Raw genomic sequence first — 21780 nt, 5'->3', positions numbered from 1 at the left:
TTTGTTGGTTCTTCCTCTTCTCTCTGAGGAGGACCTTAACGCACTCCAGGGCTCAGTCTGTCTGCCTTTGTTGCCTGCTTCACCTGTAGGAGCATCCCTGTCTCAACTAATAGTGTCTCTGCTTATCTGATTTTCAGGTAGAAAACCTTGGAGTCATCCTTCACCTCTTCCTTTCTCTTTTACCCCACATCCAATCTTTTAGGAAATCTGTTAACTGCCCCTTCTAAACATATCCAGAACCATCCCTCGCTCCCTCCATTTCCACCACAGCTGTCCCATCCTTCATATTCTCTAATGCAGATTATCCAGGTAGATTCCTAGCTTGCCTCCTGCTTCCAGCTTTGTCCCTTGATAGTGTCTTGTCAACACTGTGGCCAGAGTGATGCTCTTACAATGTAAGTGAAATCATGTCCTATCACTCTGCTTATAATCCTCCCTTGGCTCTTCCTTCTCTCAGAGGAAAGCAAAGCTCTTACAGAGGCCTACGAGGCTGTGCTGTCTGTGACCCACCCATCACTTCTCTGTCCTCACCTCCCACTTCCCTCCTCTCCCTCAAATACACAAGGCACACACCTGACTTAGAGCTCTTCCCTCTGGAACTATCTCAGAGCTCTGCATGGCCCACTTTCCTTTCCTTTACTCTTTGCTAAAATGTCACCTTCTCAGTGAGATCTACACTGACCACCTTATTTAAATGTTCAACTCGTCTCCTAGCACCTCAAATTTACATTGCATTACTCTATTGGTTTTTCGTCACCTCCTAATAAATTATATAATTTCATTATCCATTACTTAAAAATATATATATTGTTTGTTTTTCCCACTAGAATGTAAGCACCATGAAGCAGCAGTTCTTTCTTTCTTTCTTTTTTTTTTTTTGGCACTTATATTCCTAGTGCCTTGCGTGTAATGGCTGCTGTAAAAATTTGTTGCATGAATGAATAAATGAATGGTTAGTCCTCATTAGGCACTGTGCCAATGGCTTATATATATACTATTTTATTTAATGCTCACAATAAGGCTGATAGGTGTCACCATCCCCAATTAACAGATAAGGAAATTAGTGTCCTAAGAGATTAACCTTATCAAACTCACACAGCTGGGAAGTAGTGGATTTGAGATTTGAATTCAAGCCTGCCTGATTTTCAAGGTCATCCTTTCTCAACTCCATCTTGTGCAAATGGCTGTACGTCAGTAAATATGTGCCTGTTCTCATTTTTATGTGTTTACTTTGGTCTTAATTGTGCCCTGTTCTCCCATCTACAGCTTGCCACTTCCAAGCCGTGGTTACCTGTTTAGGAACCATGCATAGCTGCTCACACCCCAAAACAATGAGAAGGAAAGGCTTTTCCTGTTTTTCCATGCCCAGCCCCCTTCCAAACACCCACTGGAAGAGCTCACACCCAGCCTCTGTGCCTTTGCCTATACTGATCCTTCCAACTGAAATGCCTGCTTCCTTAATTCATGGTAACAAACGTCTTGAGCAGCCTGGGGTTTGGGGCACTGGGGCCATAGTCCCTGCCCTGAAGAAGTTCTTGGGATTTGTTTGGAAGAAATCGACATGAGAATAAATAATTTACCTACTCTGTGCTAGGGACTTCATTAGCGGAAGAACCACAGTACAGTGGGGCACCAACACCTTTAGGACCTATGCCTGTTTATGGTAGAGGAAGGAGAGAGAGGGAAAGCTCTGAAAGGAGGCTCGCCCAGGAAATCCTGTCCTTGAATCCCTTCCCATCTGCCTGACTGCAGGCCCCTCTGCCATAGTCCTCCATGAGCGTCCTCTTTGTAGAGCTGATTCTGCACTTCTTTTAGAGTGGATCACACGAATCGTTACATAACCACTTTCTAAAGCTGTGAAGTAGGGACGCATGTGTATGTGTGTGTGCATGCATGTGTGTACTCATGCTCGTGTATGTTCTGTACAACCCTAGGCCCATAGAAGGCCATGCATAAGTGCATCTTCTTTTTTTTTCATAAGTGCATCTTAATTGGCAGAAAAGTAAATAGAATTCTCTCCCTTGTGCCTTTAGAGCTTTTCAACATAGAAAATTATGATGAGATGATATTAAGTAGAGCAAGTCGGGGTAGGAAGAATGTGGCCTGGGCATTGCAGTGGAAACCCTCAGCTTAACTACAGCTAGGTTTGCTTGTAATTGGGAATAGATGGTTTTCTCTTCAAATGACTAATTCCTCTTTGTCTTCAAAATACAACCCACTATTAATTTTCCTGGAAATCTTTCCTGGATTCTCCCAAGAGACTAATTCAGCAGGCCTCTTGTGATCAGTCCTGGAGAAATGACTTTGAATTTAGTGTGAGAAGGGAGAAGGGGTAAGAGAGATTTATTGTGCACTTCCTAGGTGGGAAGTACTTCACCCGTTCTGATTTCTGTTATCCTACAGGGTAAAATTCTGAGACTCAGACAACTTAAATAACTTGATCAAGGCCACAGTTAGTAAAAGGTGACACTAGGGCTGGACCCTAGGTCTGCCTGACTTCTAAGTTAGTTATTTTTTTTCACCTTCCACACCAGCCTTACAAATTCTATCAACTCTAATCGTGCTATTTCCCTGTGTGATACTGTGATTTATTATAAGAAATATACATTTGGTCTTTGTTCCTGTTTCTGGCACAGAGCTCCTAAAACCCTTGGAATTTCCCAAAGTGAGGGCAGAGAGACAAAGGTGTCTTTTGTTATGTTAATGAGGTGACTTTAGGAGTCCACCTAAGGGTGGGGGCTGGTTGCCAGGAGAACCAACCCTGTTGGAACTTTCAGTCCGACCCCCCAAGTCCTCCTGGGAGAGGAGAGGAACTAGAGGATGAGTTAATCACCCACGGCTGGAGATACAGTCAATTATGCCTACGTAATGGGGCCTCCGTGAAAAGTTAAAAAGAGAGGGTTTGGAGAGTTCAGGGTGGTTGAACATGTGGGGAGTGCTGTGCCTGGAGAGATCATGGAAGCTCTGTATGTTTCCCCACGCCTTGCCCTGTGCATCTCTTCCATCTGGCTTTCCCTGTGCTATAGCCTTTTATAATAAACTGGCGATCTAGTCAGTACAATGTTTCTCTGAGTTCTGTGAGCTGTTATAGCAAATTAATTGAACCCAAGGAAGGGGTCGTTGGAATCTTCAATCTACGGGTGAGCCATCAGATGGTCAGAAACACAGGTGACGACCTGGACTTGCAACTTGCTTCTGAAGTAATAGAGTGGGGTTGGTGTAAAAAGATTGCTTGTGGGGTGGGGAACGCCCCCTCCCACCCATACACATATCTGCAGGTGGAAATCGGTGACCAGAACCTTTACCCTGCTTAAAACCTTTCCACAGTTTTCTGCTGTCCTTTAATCTTCATCCCCTTTTAAGGCTTTAGAAGGTGTATGAGGGGCCTCCTTCCTCTCTAATCTCACCTCTCTTTAAATTCCCTCTCACTCTCTATATCCGACCCACCTTACACACAATGCGCTTTCCCTGGCTTCTGGGCCAGTGGACAGGCTGATCTCCGGCTTCACTTTTCCTTCCTCGCCCAGCCCGCCTGGTCTGGCTATCCTTTCTACATCTTTCAAGGCTGAGGTAAGATATCACTTCTTCTGAGACATCTTTCTGGTCCCCTGGTCTAGGTGAGGTCCCCCGTGTGCGCTCCCCAGCACCTGTGGCTCCCCTTCGGTAGCACATTTAGAACTCAAATTTGCAAACTCCACGAGGGTAAGAATGGGGCCTATCATATTCACCACTATACCTCTAACCCATGGCGCTGTGTCTTGTCCAGGGTAGGACTACATATATTTTCCTTATATATTTTCTCTATAATTTTCTCTGTTTTTTCTTTCCCAACCAAAGTAAGAATCATCGAACTGGGCACCATGCTCCATCTGATTTGATCCTCATTTTTCTCAAAGACCAAAATGTGGATTCACTACAAAAGAACTGATGATTTATTTCTTCATTTATTGGAAGGTGTCTGTAGCTCTTTAATAGAGCAATAGGGACTTTTTAAGACAAAGTACATTGGTCTGTAAATCCCTTAATCTCAGGAAGACATTTTTAATTACTTTGGGACACAATGTGCTGGAAACAGAAAATCACCATTAGAAAGAAGTCTTCATGATATCCTGTCCTTCCCTGAATCTCTTGTTGGCGTGCTTAGATGAGCACAGTTAGGCAAGGCACTGCCAGCTGCACAAATGCAGGCCGAGGCCCTTCCCAAAGGAGGCCTCTCTCTGGAAATCATTTCTACTGTTTAAGCAACTATTATGAGTCTCAAGATCTTAGATCTAAACAATTCCTCGTATAGAAGTCAGTGAGCCAAACGATCTCTAATGGACCTTTATCATTTAGCTGCTCAGTGCCCAAATAGCCTTCTTTTTTGGGGGGCAATCCAAGACAGGCGGGAGGCACAGCCTTATCCCCCATTAGAAAGGTAGAAGGGCACAGCGAGAGTGACGGCAGGCCAAGCAGATATTCCTGCTGGGAACTTAGAATCACCACATTAAAGTGTAAGATCCATGGAGAGAGAGATTTTTTCACAGCACCTCCAGCAGTGTGGCCTGGTTGTAAGTGGCCTGTGGTAATGACCTCGAGAGCAGCATCCTTAAAAGACTGACGTCAGCAGAATTTCCTTCCTGGCTTCTGAGCTGGGTTCCCCAGCCTTCCTGGGATTCAGTGAGCTATCTGTTATTTCTCTAATAAATTCCTTTTCATTTAAGTCACCCAGATATCTGTCGTCTGGAGTTCAGAACTCTGGCAGGTAAATCGAGCATCCGAGCTCCCATCAGGCACATCGCTAGAACAGTCAGCATGATAAGCAAGGAAGCTGATTGTGACAGAAGGAGACCTATGCCTGGTGGCTAACAGGCTTTAAGTTAGAAAATCACTGATCTCTTCAGTTTCCTGCTGTATAAAATGGCAAGGTGGTCATCTTCCTACCTATCCTGGATTCTATGAGAATCAAATGAGATAACGTTCATAGGAAGGGACTTGATACATAGAAATGGTGATGCAAATGCAAGGGTTATCAGGGCTTAGCTAGCAAAATAGGTTAGAGGCAAAACCAAATAGGAGTTAAAAAATCAGTCTACTTGCAGACGAGGATTACTCCTTCCTCACAACCTGAGATGTCTCTGCAAGGATCCCCCTTTGTCAGGGGTCACCTGTGATAGAGCATTTTCAATGTTTATGTGGAAAAGACTCAGGATCGCGTTTTAGTTCACCCTTCGAGACTTGTATAGGGACTCTTTATCACCTAAACATCTTTTGGGAAGAAGAGTATATATTATAAACAGAGTTTTAAGCAAACATCATGTATTTAGCATTTAGTATGTAATAGAATATTTAATATTTGTCTGATCTGTGGGAGTTCCTACTAGTCAATTAGGAAAGAATCTGATTTGGAAAATACGTTCTGTTGGCCGGAAAGCTAAAAGCACTAAGATATTCTGAGTCTTCAGGAGAGAGTGGTTCTTTAGGCCAAGAGTTCAGATGAATACAACTGAGAAGAGCCCTAGGATTCCTAGTTGCCTTCAGAGAAGTTAATGAATGAATGTCTTCTTTCATTCATTCATTAACATTTGCCGGGTAGCTGGGTTCTGTATTAATCAATGGGACGCAGAGATACTAAAACACAGTCCCTGCCCTCGGGGGAAGCTTTGGAGGATCTAGATGTTGCTTTTAAGTCTCCTCAATTTTAGAATCTCTGTGTATGATGGCTTCCTATGGTGGCTCACATTTCTCCTTGTAAACAGTTTATTATTTCAGGCATTTATATTTTTCTCACTAACTGGACTTACAGAGTGCGGACAGCCTTAGACATAAGCAAACTGCCAAGTTAAATTTTCTTTCTGAAGGCTGGCATTGCGGAAAGAGCATAGCTTTGAAATCAGAAGCAATGGTCGTTCAAATGCCACTGTCATTGCTGATTATCTGTGTGATTTTGGGCAAATTACTGAATTTCTCTGAGCCTTCAACCCAACAAGGTTATTGTTAGGATTCAGTGAAATCATAATACTTGGTGCTAAGCAGATACTCAAAAACATGAAGCATTTTCTTCCTAATTCTCCACTGTTCCTGCTTCCTCGGAGTCTTTTTTGGGAAGCTTTTCCTCCAGATGCCTTCCCACATTTCCCAGGCTGGGCTAATGACAGCCTCTCCTTGGTGCCCATGTGATCCCCTGAATTTACCATTAACACTTTCCATGTTATTGTGGAAATAACCTATTTATGTGCCTGTCTCCCCTTGTGAGGCTATATGTTCGCTAAGGACACAATTATTTTTTTTTGCCTAGTAGTTTTCGCTGCTTAGTGGATGCTTAGGAAATGTCTGTGGATTGGTTTTATGCAAATAGGTTAATAAATTGTATGTACAGGATACTCCTTATCTAATGTTTCACGTGCCCCCTCTGATTTGCACTACTGTTTGAGGAAGATCCTTCTAGATTGAGGAGGATAGTTCCTCTGCCTTAGGTTTTTGGTTTGTGCTCTTCCTACCCCATCCCCTGAGCTCTGCAAATGATATTTTAATGTGAAAATGTTACTTCTCCCAAATAAAACACCTGCGTGCGTTTTTCCGGAGTTTAGTTTAAGGCAGAATTTCTAAAAGTATGTCCAGTTAGGTAGTACCTCATATTCCAGGGGGAAAAAGATTGTTAAGTAAGGTTAGAAAATGCTTTGACAGCATTTCTTTATTGCTGTAGAGATTCTCAGATCCTTTATTTGATCATGAACCTTTCTTTTTTCATAGAGCATTTCATAGATCTGGTATTATATAGAAATATCACTTTGAGAAAAGCTGGAATTGGTATCACTGAACTGAATTTCAGACTTTTGAAGGCTGCTTAAAGCTGAATCCTTGAGTAGTTGTCCTGTGGGTTATCTATTAGAGGTCTGACTTTACGTTTCCCGATGTACTATTTTTGCAGCATGTCTACAAGTTGTGAAATAAATAAATAAATAAATAAATAAATAAATAAATAAATAAATAAATAAATATAGTGCTAATGACATTGAATAAGCAGTACTTAAGGAATGTACCAGAAAATAGCATGTTACATTTGCTTCCCTTCTATTTCCATAAAGTTTATTGAATTTATTCATTTGACAGGTATTACCAGCCAGATTCTATGTCAGAAAATAGGGATGCTTCTTAAGTGTAGCCTGGGGCACTCCATGAGTTCTCTGGTCCCTTTTAGGTACTAGAAGGCCTTGGGTTCCCTCTAAGTTCCTCTGCAGAGAAAATTCAGTACATGCACAGGCCCGTGGAAGAAGTCCCACATGTATCAACCTGTCCATTCCTTTTGTTAAAACAAGGAAACACTTCTGTGTGGACTGTCTGTAGAGAAGTGCTATCCTGAGTCCTCTTGAGTGACCCACAACTGTGATGCCTAGAGGACCCCATCTCCCCACAATCCGGCAGCTGGGGCACTGTGGTCCTTCATCGTATGGGCTGCTGTGAAGTTGTATGTGCCAAGTAGCTAAATATTTTGAACGTGACGGGAGGGAAAGAAAAAGCCAGGGTGGTCGGGGTGAAAGTGAGAGTAGGGAAGAGGCCAGCGAGGTAAGCAAGGGCCAGACCCTGTGAAATTTTGTAGGCCATATCAAGAATTTTGGATTTTATCTTCAAACAACAGAAAGCCACTGAAAGTTTAAGGAGAGAAACAACATGATCACATATGCTTTCTGAAAGGCTCACTCTTCCCAAAGTCTGGAAGTTTGTATGTGATGGGGGATGTGTGTGTGTATCCTGGACAGTCTATATGAAAAAAGGATTTATAGGGCTGCAGTTGGCCCTGCTGAATCCCTGCCCTCTGGTGAGCGGGCCAGGGGTCAGCCTCGATGGTGGGGCTCTGAAGCTGAGGCTGAGGAAAAGTCTCTTCACTGGCCGTACTTCACTGGGTTTATTTGAGGTGTGGGCTCTGAGTTGGGCGGGAAGACAAATCCAGTAAGGTGGGGAGATGTCTGAGTGGGCTTCAAAATTGAGAGGCGAGTGCCAGAGTCAGAGAGTCAGCGAATCTAGACAGAATGGGGGTCAGCGGAGAGAGCAATGCCTGGACCAGGCACAGAGGTTTGGGGAGGCAGCCTCCGCGTGGTTTCTGGGCCAGCAACCTGAATTTAACTGGTCAGGGTTAAGGCAAGAAGTCTTCATCTTTTCAAAAACATCATCAATTCCACTTGGTTAGATTTCACTTACAAGTTGTTTAATAGGGTGCCCTGGCTGATACAGGGCTCTGAATTTTCCGAAACCTTGATGAGAAGCAGGGGGCAATGTGGGGACACACAAAAATTGTATATTGTCTAATGTTCTTTTTTTTTAATTGAACTATAGTTGTTTACAATGTTTCAAGTGTACAGCAGTGATTCAATTTTATGTATACATATATATATTTTTCAGATTCTTTTCTGTTATAGGTTATTACAAGATATTGAATATAGTTCCCTGTGCTCTACAATAGGTCTTTGTTTATCTATTTTATATTTAGTAGTGTGTATCTGTTAATTCCAAATTCCCAATTTATTACCCCCCCCAACCCCTGACCTGTCTAATGTCTTTTAAGCGAAAGGTGTTCAGTATTCCCTTCAGCAAATACTGTTTCTTTGAGCAAAATTATAAGACAGGCCCTTGGTTACAAAGGACAGGTCTACCCATTTTCTTGGGGGAAGCTGCAGAATCCCCGTTAACCCACATGCAGATGTTAAATCATCTCAGTTTGGAAATATATACTGTTGTGTTTAAACTTGTGTTGGTCTGTGAGTCTTGTTGCCCTTCTTTTGTTGGGAGAGGTGGAGTAGGTGGAGCTCAACCAGAAAAACAACAACAACAAAAGAACAAAAAACCAGAGCTGGGACTGACGCTTGTCCCTGGGGGAAGGGTGGAGGTTTTGCTGGGGTTTGAGTGACTCCAAGTGTTGAGGCTGAGAGGAGAGAAACTAAATGTGCTGATTAGGTAAGAGACTTTGTAACATTTCTAGTTTAAGCTGTTGTGCTTTTGGAAACAAGGTGACAAAGCAACACAGAGTGGGGAGACGGCTCTTGTCCTCACCTCTGCACAGTCCTCAGAGCCTCTCTGGAAGGCAGGTTTCAGGAACACTGAGAAACAATCCCTTAAACAGAAACCCTTGAGCACTGAAAACAATGAAAACAAGAATCTTCCGTGGGGCTGGGGACAGAGCTGGAGAGGAAGGACATGGCTCATATGGCATGGTCACTGGAAGGGATGGGGTTGGTAAGCTTTTAAGAGGACCACTTCAGGGAATTAAATAATTCTGGGGGCTTCCCCGGTGGCTCAGTGGTTGAGAATCTGCCTGCTAATGCAGGGGACACGGGTTCGAGCCCTGGTCTGGGAGGATCCCACATGCCGCGGAGCAACTTGGCCCGTGAGCCACAACTACTGAGCCTGCACGTCTGGAGCCTGTGCTCTGCAACAAGAGAGGCCACGACAGTGGCCCGCACACCGCAATGAAGAGTGGCCCCCTCTCGCCGCAACTAGAGAAAGCCCTCGCACAGAAACAAAGACCTAACACAGCCAAAAATAAAAATAAATTAATAAATTAAAAGAAAAAAGAAATAATTTGGGACTTTGTTTGTGGGGCGGGGTGGGCAGGAGGAGGGCTGGATTTCACTGGAAGGGATTAAGAGTTGTCATTTGAGGTAACAATATAAGGGTGACTTTACCAGTACCCCAGGATGGTGAAGAGTGTATATAATGCTCGAATTCCAGTTGAGTAACTTGACAGTAAGGATCTAACAAAGAAAGCCCATCCCTTCTGCATGGCTCTAAACATGAAGATAGGAAGGAAACCTGCGAATTAGTGAAACACCCAGATGAACTGTGACTCATTTTCACTCCTTCAAAATCACAATGCAATTTCAATTTCAGTTTGAAAATTCCCAGTTACCTATTCTACCTTCACTGCAACAGCTGCAACATTTCACTTCTGGCCACACATATTCCCAACTATGTATCTTGGAACAGAGTGAGTTAAATACTTAAAGTCCATCAAGAGTGAGTTTTGGAGTTTGCAGGGTCAGCTAGGGTGATCTTTTTTAGACTCCTGAGGATTGAACAGACTAAAATTGCTTGGTGAGACAGAAAAGGATCTCTTTATAGTGGTATTGCTTCTGCATGCTCTGCTCCATATATATACATTTTTTCAGAACAAAGCACTGAAATAATAACAGAAGCATTTCTATCTTTCCCTCTGCAGAAAGAATGCCTGAGGAGGCTACTGTACTAGTTAACGTGATTGCATGCTGAATGCCCTAAATTCTTCTCCACAAATACCTCAAGGAGATGGTTCAATTATTGGATAAGACTTTCTATAATAAATCCCTGAGAGATAGAATACATAAAGGAGAAACTGGAGAGAAAAGATCACTCACAATACGTGTATGGAATGTGGCCTCAGGTGACGATGTTTTTCAGCATCTTAACTACTTTAGTTCTGTAGCTCTGGTGGGGAGGGGGAAGTGCAGGATAAATCCTTGCAATGGCACCTGGGAATCCTCCATCTTCAGGTTGCCATGCAAAGTGTTTAGACAATATATGAACACTAGATGGCGCCCATAATCTTAAAACATAGTAAAAGGCTAGTTGCCTTTTCTGTATAGGCGAGTGTGACTATCTTGTCGGAAAACAGTCAATTATGGGAACTATAAACATATCTACTCAAGCATTTCCCACTACTGGGGTCCTATGAGGTGCTCCTTATGTAATGGTTTCGTGGTCAAATACGTTTGGGAAAAACCATATACTTTATCTGCCTCTAAGGAGATTCCCAGTGTACACTGGTAAACAGATGTTTTTGAAAAGCTCTTCAGTGAAGAAACCTGCTCACTAGGGAACCCTCTCTCTCAGTAGCAACCTAATGCAATCCTGCTGTTCCAATATCCTGTGAACTCTGGGAAATGCTCATCTAGTCCAAGCCCTGCCCCAAAGAAGGAATGGCTCAAACTATCTACAAGAGGCTTTCCTTAGACATGGTTATCTGACACACTTTAAAAAACATCACACACATTCCTAAGGCAGAGTAGTTAGTAGTAATAGTATTGATTGAGCACTTAGAGTGTGACATGCTCTGTTCTAAGTGCTTCCTTCTCTTTCCTCAGTTTGCCATCTCTATCTCTACCTATGTTAGATGCATTGATATACAGTTGGCGTGGATTTGCGGTTGGTTGAATGCACGGATGCAAAACCTGTTGATACGGAGGGCCGACTGTATACATTGTGCTATGCCATTTTATATAAGGGACTTGAGCAGAGTGGATTTTGTTCTCAGTGGGGTATCCTGGAACCAATCCCTCGTGGATACCGAAGGACAAGTGGATCTGCTTTTAGGCAGTAAGCATTTTGAGATTAGTCTATTTATCTCCTTCATCTTTGAGATTTCAATTCCTAGTACAGAACCTGGCACATAGTAAGCCATTAATAAAATATCTAAAAAGGTTCTATAATTTATATGGGAGAAAAATTCTGGGAAATAGGGATGAACATTATATCCCTAATTAGAAAGGTAACTGTCTATTATACAATTTCCTTCTTTATGGAGACCAATTGAGAGCAGCGATCTACCCTCCAGCTCTCTTTCCTGGGGATTCTATTTCTCTTCTCTAAACTTACTATGTTATTGTTAGCATAGCATAATTTATTTGCAAATTAATCTTACATGACTTAGAAATCTATGTATTGAACTTATTTATTTAAAATAATTTACTTATTTATGGTTATGTTGGGTCTTCGTTGCTGTGCACGGGCTTTCGTTTTTTTTTTTAGTTGCTGCAAGAGGGGGCTTCTCTGCATTGTGGTGCATGGGCTTCTCATTGTGGTGGCTTCTCTTGTTGCGGAGCACGGGCTCTAGGTGCATGGGCTTCAGTAGTTGCAGCACGTGGGCTCAGCAGTTGCGGCGTGCGGCCCCTACAGTGTATGGGCATCAGTAGTTGTGGCGCACGGGCTTAGTTGCTCTGTGGCATGTGGGATCTTCCTGGACCAGGGCTCGAACCCGTGTCCCTTGCATTGGCAGGCAGATTCTTAACCACTGTGCCACCAGGGAAGCCCTATGTATTGAATTTTTTTTTAAAGGTATTTTAAAATTTATTTTGTTTGCATTGGGTCTTCGTTGCTGCACGTGGGCGTTCTCTAGTTGTGGCGAGTGAGGGCTACTCTTTGTTGCGGTGTACGGGCTTCTTATTGTGGTGGCTTCTCTTGTTGTGGAGCACGGGCTCTAGGCATGTGGGCTTCAGTAGTTATGGCACGTGGGCTCAGTAGTTGTGGCTTGCGAGCTCTAAAGCGCAGGCTCAGTAGTTGTGGTGCACGGGCTTAGTTGCTCCGCGGCATGTGGGATCTTCCCAGACCAGGACTTGAACCCGTGTCCCCTGCATTGGCAGGCAGATTCTTAACCACTGTGCTGCCAGGGAAGTCCCTGTATTCAATTTTTGTTTAGAGTTTTTGTTCTTGTGTTTTCCAGGAAGTTATAACTTGTCCTTACATGTCCAGTGCAGGCTGTAGGTGCAAAATATTATCCTCCATATTCCATTGTTAATAATTCTATTCTGTCATTTTTCTTTCCATATTGTAATAATGTTTGAGCTTCTCAAGCCTGTTTATTATTTCCCTGCAGTGTTAAACCAATGAAATTCCAATACTGAGCCTTTAAACTAGACACTTTCTAGCCACAGTTTTTATAAATTTTTACAAGCTAAAGAGGAGAAATGTTCCCTTTTTCTTTTCAGTTGCAAAAAGCAGATGATATTTTCATTGTTGAACAATTTTTGCAAATGTTTTACATAAAAGACGGATATGATATTTGAACTTCAGAGATTTTTATGTTCTATGAATTGTAATCTCTAAGAAGACTGTAATTCTGATTGTTTGCCTTGCTTACTCTGTGGTCCTGGCAATAATATTTAAATGGATACATCTACTTCTAAAAGCAGAAATACTTGGGAGTTTTCTTTGTTGAGCCATAAGAAGGTTATTGGCTCATCTCTTTTTCTACCACACACAGAGAGGTTAAAACAAATAAAACCCATGACTTAGTGGATTTCTCATTTAAACAGAGTTAAAAAGTCTAATATCCTCTCTGTGCCTCAGTTTATGCATCCTTCAAATGAGCATAATAAGGCACAGGGTTGTTATAAGATTAAATTAGCTATAACTGTGTCTGACTCAAAGCACCATGTAAATATTAGCTTATTACAGTTCTGTGTGTTCCAGAGTGTGGTGTGCACACACAGTAATGTGTACAAAGACGGTGCTGAATGAGACCGTTGTCAAGGTTTGGAAGAGAGATTGTGCTGTGAGGAGAAAGAACACTTATTTTGGGTCAAGAGACCTGCTTTTTTTTTTTTTTTTTTTTTTTTTTTTGTGGTACGCGGGCCTCTCACTGTTGTGACCTCTCCCGTTGTGGAGCACAGGCTCTGAACGCGCAGGCTCAGGGACCATGGCTCACGGGCCCAGCCGCTCCGCGGCATGTGGGATCTTCCCGGACCGGGGCACGAACCAGTGTCCCCTGAATCGGCAGGCGGACTCTCAACCACTGCGCCACCAGGGAAGCCCCAAGAGACCTGCTTTTGAGCCCAAAGTCATAGCCAGTAGATGTGGAGCTTTGGACAAATCATTTAGCCATTCTGAATCCCCTTCCACTGATAGGAAAAGTGGGAGTAATAATAACATATCCTGACACTTAAGATTTCTTTGAAGATTCCCAGAATCAATGCATGTGAAAGTGCTTTGTGTCTGGGAAAGTGCTATGACAATGTGAATGCTGATTGTGATGAAATGACAGAGTGGTCCCCCAGTCTACATTTTTTTTTTTTGGCTGCACGGTGCGGTGTGCGGGATCTTAGTTCCTGGACCGGGTATCGAATCTGCACCCCCTGCTGTGGAAGTGTGGAGTCTTAACCGCTGGAAGGCCAGGGATGTCCCCAGTCTACAGATTTTGAGCCAGGAGGAGGAAGTATGTTCTAGAAAGTATTTTAGAGTCAGTCTCCCAGGTTATAGTGACTTTCTTTTTTTTTTAAAGTTATTTTTTTCTTTTGATGTGGACCATTTTTAAAGTCTTTTATTGAATGTGTTACAATATTGCTTCTGCTTTATGTTTTGGTTTTTGGCCTCGAGGCATGTGGGATCTTAGCTTCCTGACCAGGGATTGAACCTGCACCCCCTGCGTTGCAAGCCGAAGTCTTAACCACTGGACCGCCAGGAAGTCCCTATAGTGACTTTTTAAGGCATCACTATTTTTAATTCAATACTTTTTCATCAATAAACATTTTTGAGAGACTGCTGTGTGTCAGGCACTGTGCTAAATGTTGAGGATACAAAATCATTAAAACGATACAGAATTTGCTTTCAGGGAGCAACTTTGTAGGGAAACACAGGTGTGTAAATAAATATGGGTGATGAGGTTTAATAGCTTATTAAACCTTTTAAGTTATATCTTTTTTTTTTTTTTGCGGTACGCGGGCCTCTCACTGTTGTGGCCTCTCCCGTTGTGGAGCACAGGCTCCGGACGCGCAGGCTCAGCGGCCATGGCTCATGGGCCCAGCCGCTCCGCAGCATGTGGGATCTTCCCGGACCGGGGCACAAACCCGTGTCCCCTGCATCGGCAGGTGGACTCTCAACCACTGCGCCATGAGGGAAGCCCTAAAGTTATATCTCATATATATGATTTAAGTATAGAAGAAGTAGGTGGGGCGAAGTAGTTGAAGACATGACATTGGGTGACAGAACAAAGGCCTGGCATGGGACCTTACCCTATTTATCCTATACTCAGTCTTTCCAGACATCTGCTAGTTGATGAGTGAGAAGGAACCTGCATGTGTGGGAGAACCACAGAAACACATAAGGCGGGGACATGCATGCAGACCACTGGACACTTTGCTTAGGTCCACTGACTACATTATACAGGTAAATCACGTGTGCATGGGCAGGAGTTGGAGTGATGGTTAACAAACATAAGGTCACTTGGAAAATTCTAGCTACAAACCATAGCTATAAAGCAAAAGCAAATTTTTCTAAGTATACAATGAAAACCACAAACTAAATGCTTCATTGAGTTGTGAACGATAACCTCAGCCATAGAACTGGGCTCCTTATGTAATTCTCTATTATTATTTGCATGATTGCCAAAATTGCAGTATGGGCATGAACACTCACAATGGATTTAACTACTTATCATAGAGTTTATCCCAGGGAGGTAGCTTGATGTAGTAGAAAGAAGCACTCAGTAGATATTCAAATAGAAGAAAGGACTTGGAGAAGAAAGGAGGAGGGAAAGCAAGATGGAAGGAAGGATGGATGGCAGGAAGGAAGGAGGGAGGGATGAGGGGAGGTAGGTGGTGGGCATTAAAACTGAATATTTAAATCCCAGCTCTGACTCTTTAGTTAGGTTAACTCTGACAAGTTATTTAACCTCTCTGAACCTTATTCTTTTCATCTGGACATGGGGCAGTACCTTTCAGGGTGATTGTGGGAATTAAAAATTACTTTTATAAAATGCCTGGTAAATAAGTGCTTATTAACTCATTTCTAGTAATTTTTGTATTTAGGTAAATGGTCATGCTGCTACTACTTATCAGTGTCACCAAATTGTATATAGCACTATTTTATACATTATTCTTACATAGTTATATGCAACAAACTATATACATCATAAAGATACGGTTTTTAGAGTATAGTGATGGATTTTGAAAGAAATTTGGCATTTTGAAAAATAAGTAATATACCTAAAGAATGCATGCTTCTCAGTGTTCTATTGGATGCAAATATGTCTCAGAAAATCTAAATGAAAACACTAACACCTTTACCTGTATCTGAGGGAAGTAACACGCTTCAAACACCTGAACACCATTTAAATTACAACATGCACCTGAAGACATAATGCTCTCCTCCACTTTTCCTTTGTAATTAAGGTGCTTTTGGAGTTATAACTGGGAGTGACTTTCTCTCAAATGGTGTCAGACATGGAGGGAATAAAGATTAAGAAGAAATACTCACAGATAGGATCTGGTCTCCTCTCTGGAGCTCCCCACTCAGGTCTGCTGGTCCACCAGCCAGAATGAAGGATACAAAAATACCTTCTCCATCTTCCCCGCCCACGATGTTGAAGCCCAGGCCAGTGGAGCCTTTGTGCAGGACCACCTTGCGCGGCTCCCTGTAGAAACAAGTGGAGAGCACAGTTCATAGGGTGGCCCACTCAAGATTTACATTGCTTTTACTTTCGCCAGGATATATGACACCAGCAATTCATTACCTGTGAAAATGGCTTCCCCAATTATGATAAATTTGCATATCAAAAAGATGCTAATATCAGGGCAGATGTCTGAACTCCTCACTGTAACAAATGCCAAAATACCATGCAAATTTATTCCTTAATTCCAAAACATTTACTTAAACTAGACTTACAAGTTTCCTTTGTTTAAAACATCTGTTCTTGTAATGAGCACTAGAGTAGTATTCAGTAGGATGGATGTATCCAAAAAGAGGGAGAGAATTTGGGGGACAAGACACTAGACTGAATAGGTCAGACCATGAAAGATCTTACATGCCAGCCTGTGGGTTTGTTGTCTGTTTGATTGTTAATTAAAATTTACTCTGTAGGCAGTGGGGACTCACTGGAAGATTCTGAGGCACGAAGAATATTTAAATCCATTTTAGGAAGATTAACAAATGACCATAATAGGACTGATGGAGTTGGAAGCGCAGATATGACGTGAGACAGGAAAACCAGTGAGGATGTTGTCCAAGTAATCCACGTTTGAGGAAGTGACAGCCTGCCCAAAAGTGATGGCAGTGATAATGAAAAGAAAGGGTAACATGAGAGAGCTAATTTGAAGGGAGGAACAGAGGGTCCAGAGATTGATTCAGGTATTGGAGGAGGAAGGAAGAACATCTAAGTAATTGGCAAAAGAGGGGTAGGTGGGTCATGAGGATGAGTATGATTTTGAAATGCTCAGTTCCAGGTACTAGTGGGACATCTTTGTGGAGATGTGCAGAAGCAGTTAGAGACAAAGGATAGGAATTTAGGTTCTCAGAGGGGACTGCAAATTCAGATTTGACGGTCATCAATAAAAGGATGAGAGATGAAATCTTAAGGCAACAGTTCATTGAGTTTGTGTAGAAGCTGGAGAAATATGGAATGTAGCATTGCAAAGGATCTTAGAAGTCATCTAGTTGAATTTTCTCTATCAGTAGTTTCAAAAAATGTATTCTGCAAGCCTTAGGTTTGACCGAGGTGCTTTTTGTATCACCCACCCTCCTCTCCCAGATATCTCAGTTCCAATCATTAAAGGTTCCTCTTCTGTTTTCCTGCTCTTAATGATGTAAGAATGGCAAAGAGCCATCCAATATATTTTTATACTAATGATTACACAGATTTTGTTATTTGCTATCACATTTCCTTGCACAAAGAGATGCATTATATCTATATTTAACCTTATTATGAGGAAGGATTTACAATGCACATCAGAGCTTGGACTATAAGTAATATGTAATAATGCTATGTATTAAGACTTAATTCATTTTCTTCTGCAAATACTTTGTAAGCACCTACTATGTCAGGAACTGTTCCAGCTACTCGGAAAGTTTGTAAGCAAAACAAAAATCCCTACTATTATAAGCATACATTCTGATGGGGGTAGACCACTAAAAAGAAATAGATGCAATAAATAAGTTTGTTATATAGCGTGTTAGAAAGCAATAAATATTTTAAGAAAAAGAAAAAGCAGAGCAGTGTAAAAAGGATCGGTGCTTTCAGGGATGGGCCTGGGCAGGATTTATTGAGAAGGTGACAGTTGAGGAAAGACTGAAGGGGTGAGAAAACTAGTCATATGATATCTGAAGGAAACATTCCAGCCAGAAAGAATAGAGGCCCTAAGGTGGGAGGGTGCCTGGTGTCGTCAAGGAAGAGCTAGGAGGCCAGTGTGGCTGAATGAGTGAACAAGGGAATGAGAATGGTAAAAGATGAACTCAGTGTACTCGTTTTCTATTAATGAGTAGCAAATTGCCACAAACTTAGTAGTTTAAACTACAACACCCACTATTATCTCACAGTTCTGTAGGTCAGAAGTCTGGGTGGGCTTGTCTAGGTTGTTTGCCTAGGATTTCTTAAGGTTGGTATCAAGGTGTCAGCCAGGCCAAACTTTATTGGGAAGCTCTGGGGAAAAATCCAGGTCCATATTTAGTTAGGTTGTTGGCAGAATTCAGTTTCTTGTGTTTGTAGGACTGTATTACATATATTTTATCATAAGGAATTGGCTCATGCAGTCATGAATGCTGAGAAGTTCCAGGATCTATAGTTGGCAAACTGGAGACCCAGGAGAGCCAATGGTATAACTTCTAGCTAAAGTTTGAGTCCAAAGTTAGCAGAAGACCCATGACCCAGCTCAAAGAAAGAAAGAAAGAGCAGATTCTCTCTTACCCAACCTTTGGTTTTATTCAGGCCTTGGATGGGTTGGATGGGGCTACCCATACGAGAGAGGACAATCAGCTTTACTCAGTACACTAATTCAAATGTTAGTCTCATCCAGAAAGTTCCTCACAGACATACCTAGAATAATGTTTAACTAACTATCTGGGCACCCTGTGGCCCAGTCAAGTTGACATACAAAATTAACCATTAGTCTTAACAAAGACTGAGGTCCCTGTTTTCTTGCTGGCTGCCAGTTGGAGGTCTCTCTCATCTTCTAGAGGCCACGCATTTTCCTTCCCATATGGCCCTCTCTATCTTCAAGCCAGAAATGGTACATTTAATCCTTTTCATATCTGGAATCTCTCTGTCTTGTTCTTCTGCAATTAGCTGGATTTAACTCTCTGCTTTTCAAAGGGTCATGTGATTAGGTTAGGCCCACCCAGATAATTCTTCACCTTAAGATCAACTGATTAGTAATATTAATTACATTTGCAAAATCCCTTTTCCATGTACGGTAACTTAACTGTAGGAGTAACACCAGGAGGTGGAGATCATGGGGCCATTTCATAATTTTGCCTACAACAGGCAGAGAGGCAACAGGGGATAAATCCTGAAGGGCCTTGTAGACCATTTTAAAACTTTAACTTTTACTCTGAGAGAAATCGGGATCCACTGAGAAGAAGAATTACTTGATCTGATTTACTTTTTTTTTTTGATTTACATTTTTAAGTGATTACTTTGGTATAAAATAGATTTGAGGGGCAAAGTTTAAAGAAGTGAGACCAGTTAGGTGGCTATTGCTATATTTAGGCAAAATATAATAGTCCCTTGGACCAGGGTGGTATTAGAGGAAGTGCAGAACAGTGGATACATTTCCATCTATTTTCTTTTTCTGTTCAGACTAATTCCCGTTTTTCTATCTTCAGATTCACTGATTCTTTCTTCTGTCATATTTATTCTGCTATTGAGCCCATTCAGTGAGTTTTAAAATTTTGTTTATTTTATTTTAAAGCTTTAACATTCTATTTGGTTTTTCTTTATATCTTTTATCCCTTTGCTGAGGCTTTCTTTTTTAAAAAAAATTTATTTCAAGTGTGTTTGCAATTGCTCACTGAAGCATGCTGGCTACTTTAAAATCCTTGACAGATAATTCCAACATCTGTGTTATCTCAGTGTTTGTATCTGTTGATTGTTTTTTCTCATCCAAGTTGAGATTTTCCTAGTTTTTTGTATGAGAAGCAATTTTTTTATTGTATACTGGACATTTTGGCTGTTATGTTGTGAGGCACTGGGTCCTATCTAATCTTAGTCTTTTCCGCATAGTGGATTGGTTTAGGTGTAGCATGTAGATCCAAGTGAGATGGATATTCAGCTCCCTATTTGGCCCTGGTGACACCAGGGAGGAGAGAAAGTGGGGTACCAGCTAACATTTGCCTTATTCTACCTGCCTGTCACTTGGTGGGGGTAGAGGCTCAGGTCCCATTGGACCCACTGACACCAGTGGAGAGAAAGTAGCATGTTGACTAGCACCACCTTGAACCACCTTGTTTTGCCTCTTTGCCTCTGGGTGGGGCTAGAAGTTCAGCCCCCCACTGAGTCCCACTGACACTACCCTGGTAGGTAAAGTGGTTTGCCACTGAGTGCTGCTTCCTTCTTCCTCCTTCTATCTGTTGCCACTGCCAGGGGGTGGAAGTCCAGCTTCCAGCTGGTCCCTGCCAATACCAGGAGTAGGGGAATAGAATGCTAACCTCATTCCAGCTTGTTGCTGCTGGGTAAAGATGTAACTTCAGCTTTCCACTGAAAGTGGAGTCTCAACCAGCTACACCTCATACCATCTTATTCTGCCTTTTTGCTGCAGAGTGGGGATGGAAGTTCAGCTCTTGTTTGGACCACTGACACCAGCCCAGTGGAGGAAATGAAGGGCCATCTCATAATTGCTTCTCCTAACTGTCTCTGGTGGGGTCAGAAATCGAGCTATCTGCATGGTCTACTGGTACCACAATGGTGAGTGGACAGTTTTTTCTTTGGTATTTGGCTAGAAGTAGGGCCAGTATTACTAAAATGTTCCCAGTTCTATTCGGCTACCCTTTACCCAGTCCTTTGGTTACAGGGAGCAGGCTTTTCTTGAGGCTCCTTTATCTGTGCCTGTTGGTGGTTTCAGGGTATCGGCTTCTCTACTGCCCCATCCAGGCTATATGGGAAGCAGAAAGGAAATCCAGATAACTCACATCAGTGTCATTCCTCCCCAAGCCAGTCTGACTTCTTTCCAACTTGTTAGAGTGTTGCTATGTTTATCATGTCTAAAGTTGGTTTTGCTTTTATAACAAGAGGGAGTATTAGAGAAGAATCGGGATACTCTATTTTTGCTGATACTGGAAGTCCAGGTTCTAGATACATTTGTGAAGGTAGGGGCCAAGAGGATTTTTGACAAAAAAAGTTATTATAAAAATATCCTTCTTCCCCCAATATAAAACACACACTCTTAGTGGGACCAATGACATGCAAGCTACAGATAATAAACAGAGGGAAGGAAGGGGGCTATTATGACTCTTTATCTATACATTAAATATTGTGCTTGATGCTTTCTGTGCATCATTCCATCTATTCCTCAAAACAGTCTAATGAAGGATGTATACTGATGTCTGCAACTACTTTGAAACCGATCCTAAAGGGAAGGTGGATTGATGACTGGATAGATTGAATAGACCAAGTATAGTAAAATGTTAAAAGCAGAATCTAGATGGCAAGTATATGGAGGTCCATTATAACATTCTTTAAATTTCTTTATATTTGAAAAATTTTATAACAAAATATTGTGAAAAGTAAACAACCTGATGAAGAAATTATTTTGACAACTTTTTAGATTAGTGAAATAAGACTGCCTGCCCAAGTTTTTACTGAGTTTAGTAAGTAGCAAAGGCAGAATTAAGACACATTTTCTGTTTCAAAATCTCAGAGTACGATATATTCCAGAGATTGTCAATTGATAAGTTGGAGGCTTAATCTGACCCACAGTGTTTACAAATGTTTGAATTAGTTGCTCATATTTAAAATTAGGAAAATTTGCATAAAATGTGGATTTATGGCTTTACATGAAAAAACTCAGACATTCTGTGAATACTGGCTCTTAATCTCATTGCATAGCAACAGTTGTCTAGAACATGGCCCTCTTTAGACGGGGCATTCATTCTCTAGCTTGCCTTGCATTCTCTAGTCTTACCTTTCCCTCACGTTTCTCAGACAAAAATCTGTAAGTTGCATCATATTTGCACTTCTTGCAAAGTTAAGAGGAAAGTATTGTACTCAAGGTTCTATCAAAAATGAGAAAATGAAAACTTTATGGAGGGAGCCTGATATTTTAATAGAAAAATGGGAGAGAACAAAATTTC

General features: G+C 41.8%; 1 protein-coding gene across 6 annotated transcripts in view; it reads right to left on the bottom strand.

Moving 5' to 3' along the window:
* Positions 1-21780, bottom strand: part of DLG2 (discs large MAGUK scaffold protein 2) — a gene marked incomplete at its 5' end in the record, with an annotated part of 938475 nt that overhangs the window by 351884 nt on the left and 564811 nt on the right. For all 6 annotated transcript variants that reach the window (XM_082659633.1, XM_082659629.1, XM_082659630.1 and 3 more), the window contains one exon: positions 15979-16135. In XM_082659633.1, the coding sequence (XP_082515759.1) occupies positions 15979-16135 (157 nt within the window). The remainder of the gene's footprint in view (positions 1-15978; positions 16136-21780) is intronic.

This window comes from Grampus griseus, assembly GCF_964374135.1.
Source record: "Grampus griseus genome assembly, chromosome: 8".
In the NCBI taxonomy this organism is placed as follows: domain Eukaryota; kingdom Metazoa; phylum Chordata; class Mammalia; order Artiodactyla; family Delphinidae; genus Grampus; species Grampus griseus.
Note: the sequence above shows the minus strand (reverse complement) of the source record. Positions and strands in the feature narration are given on the sequence as shown.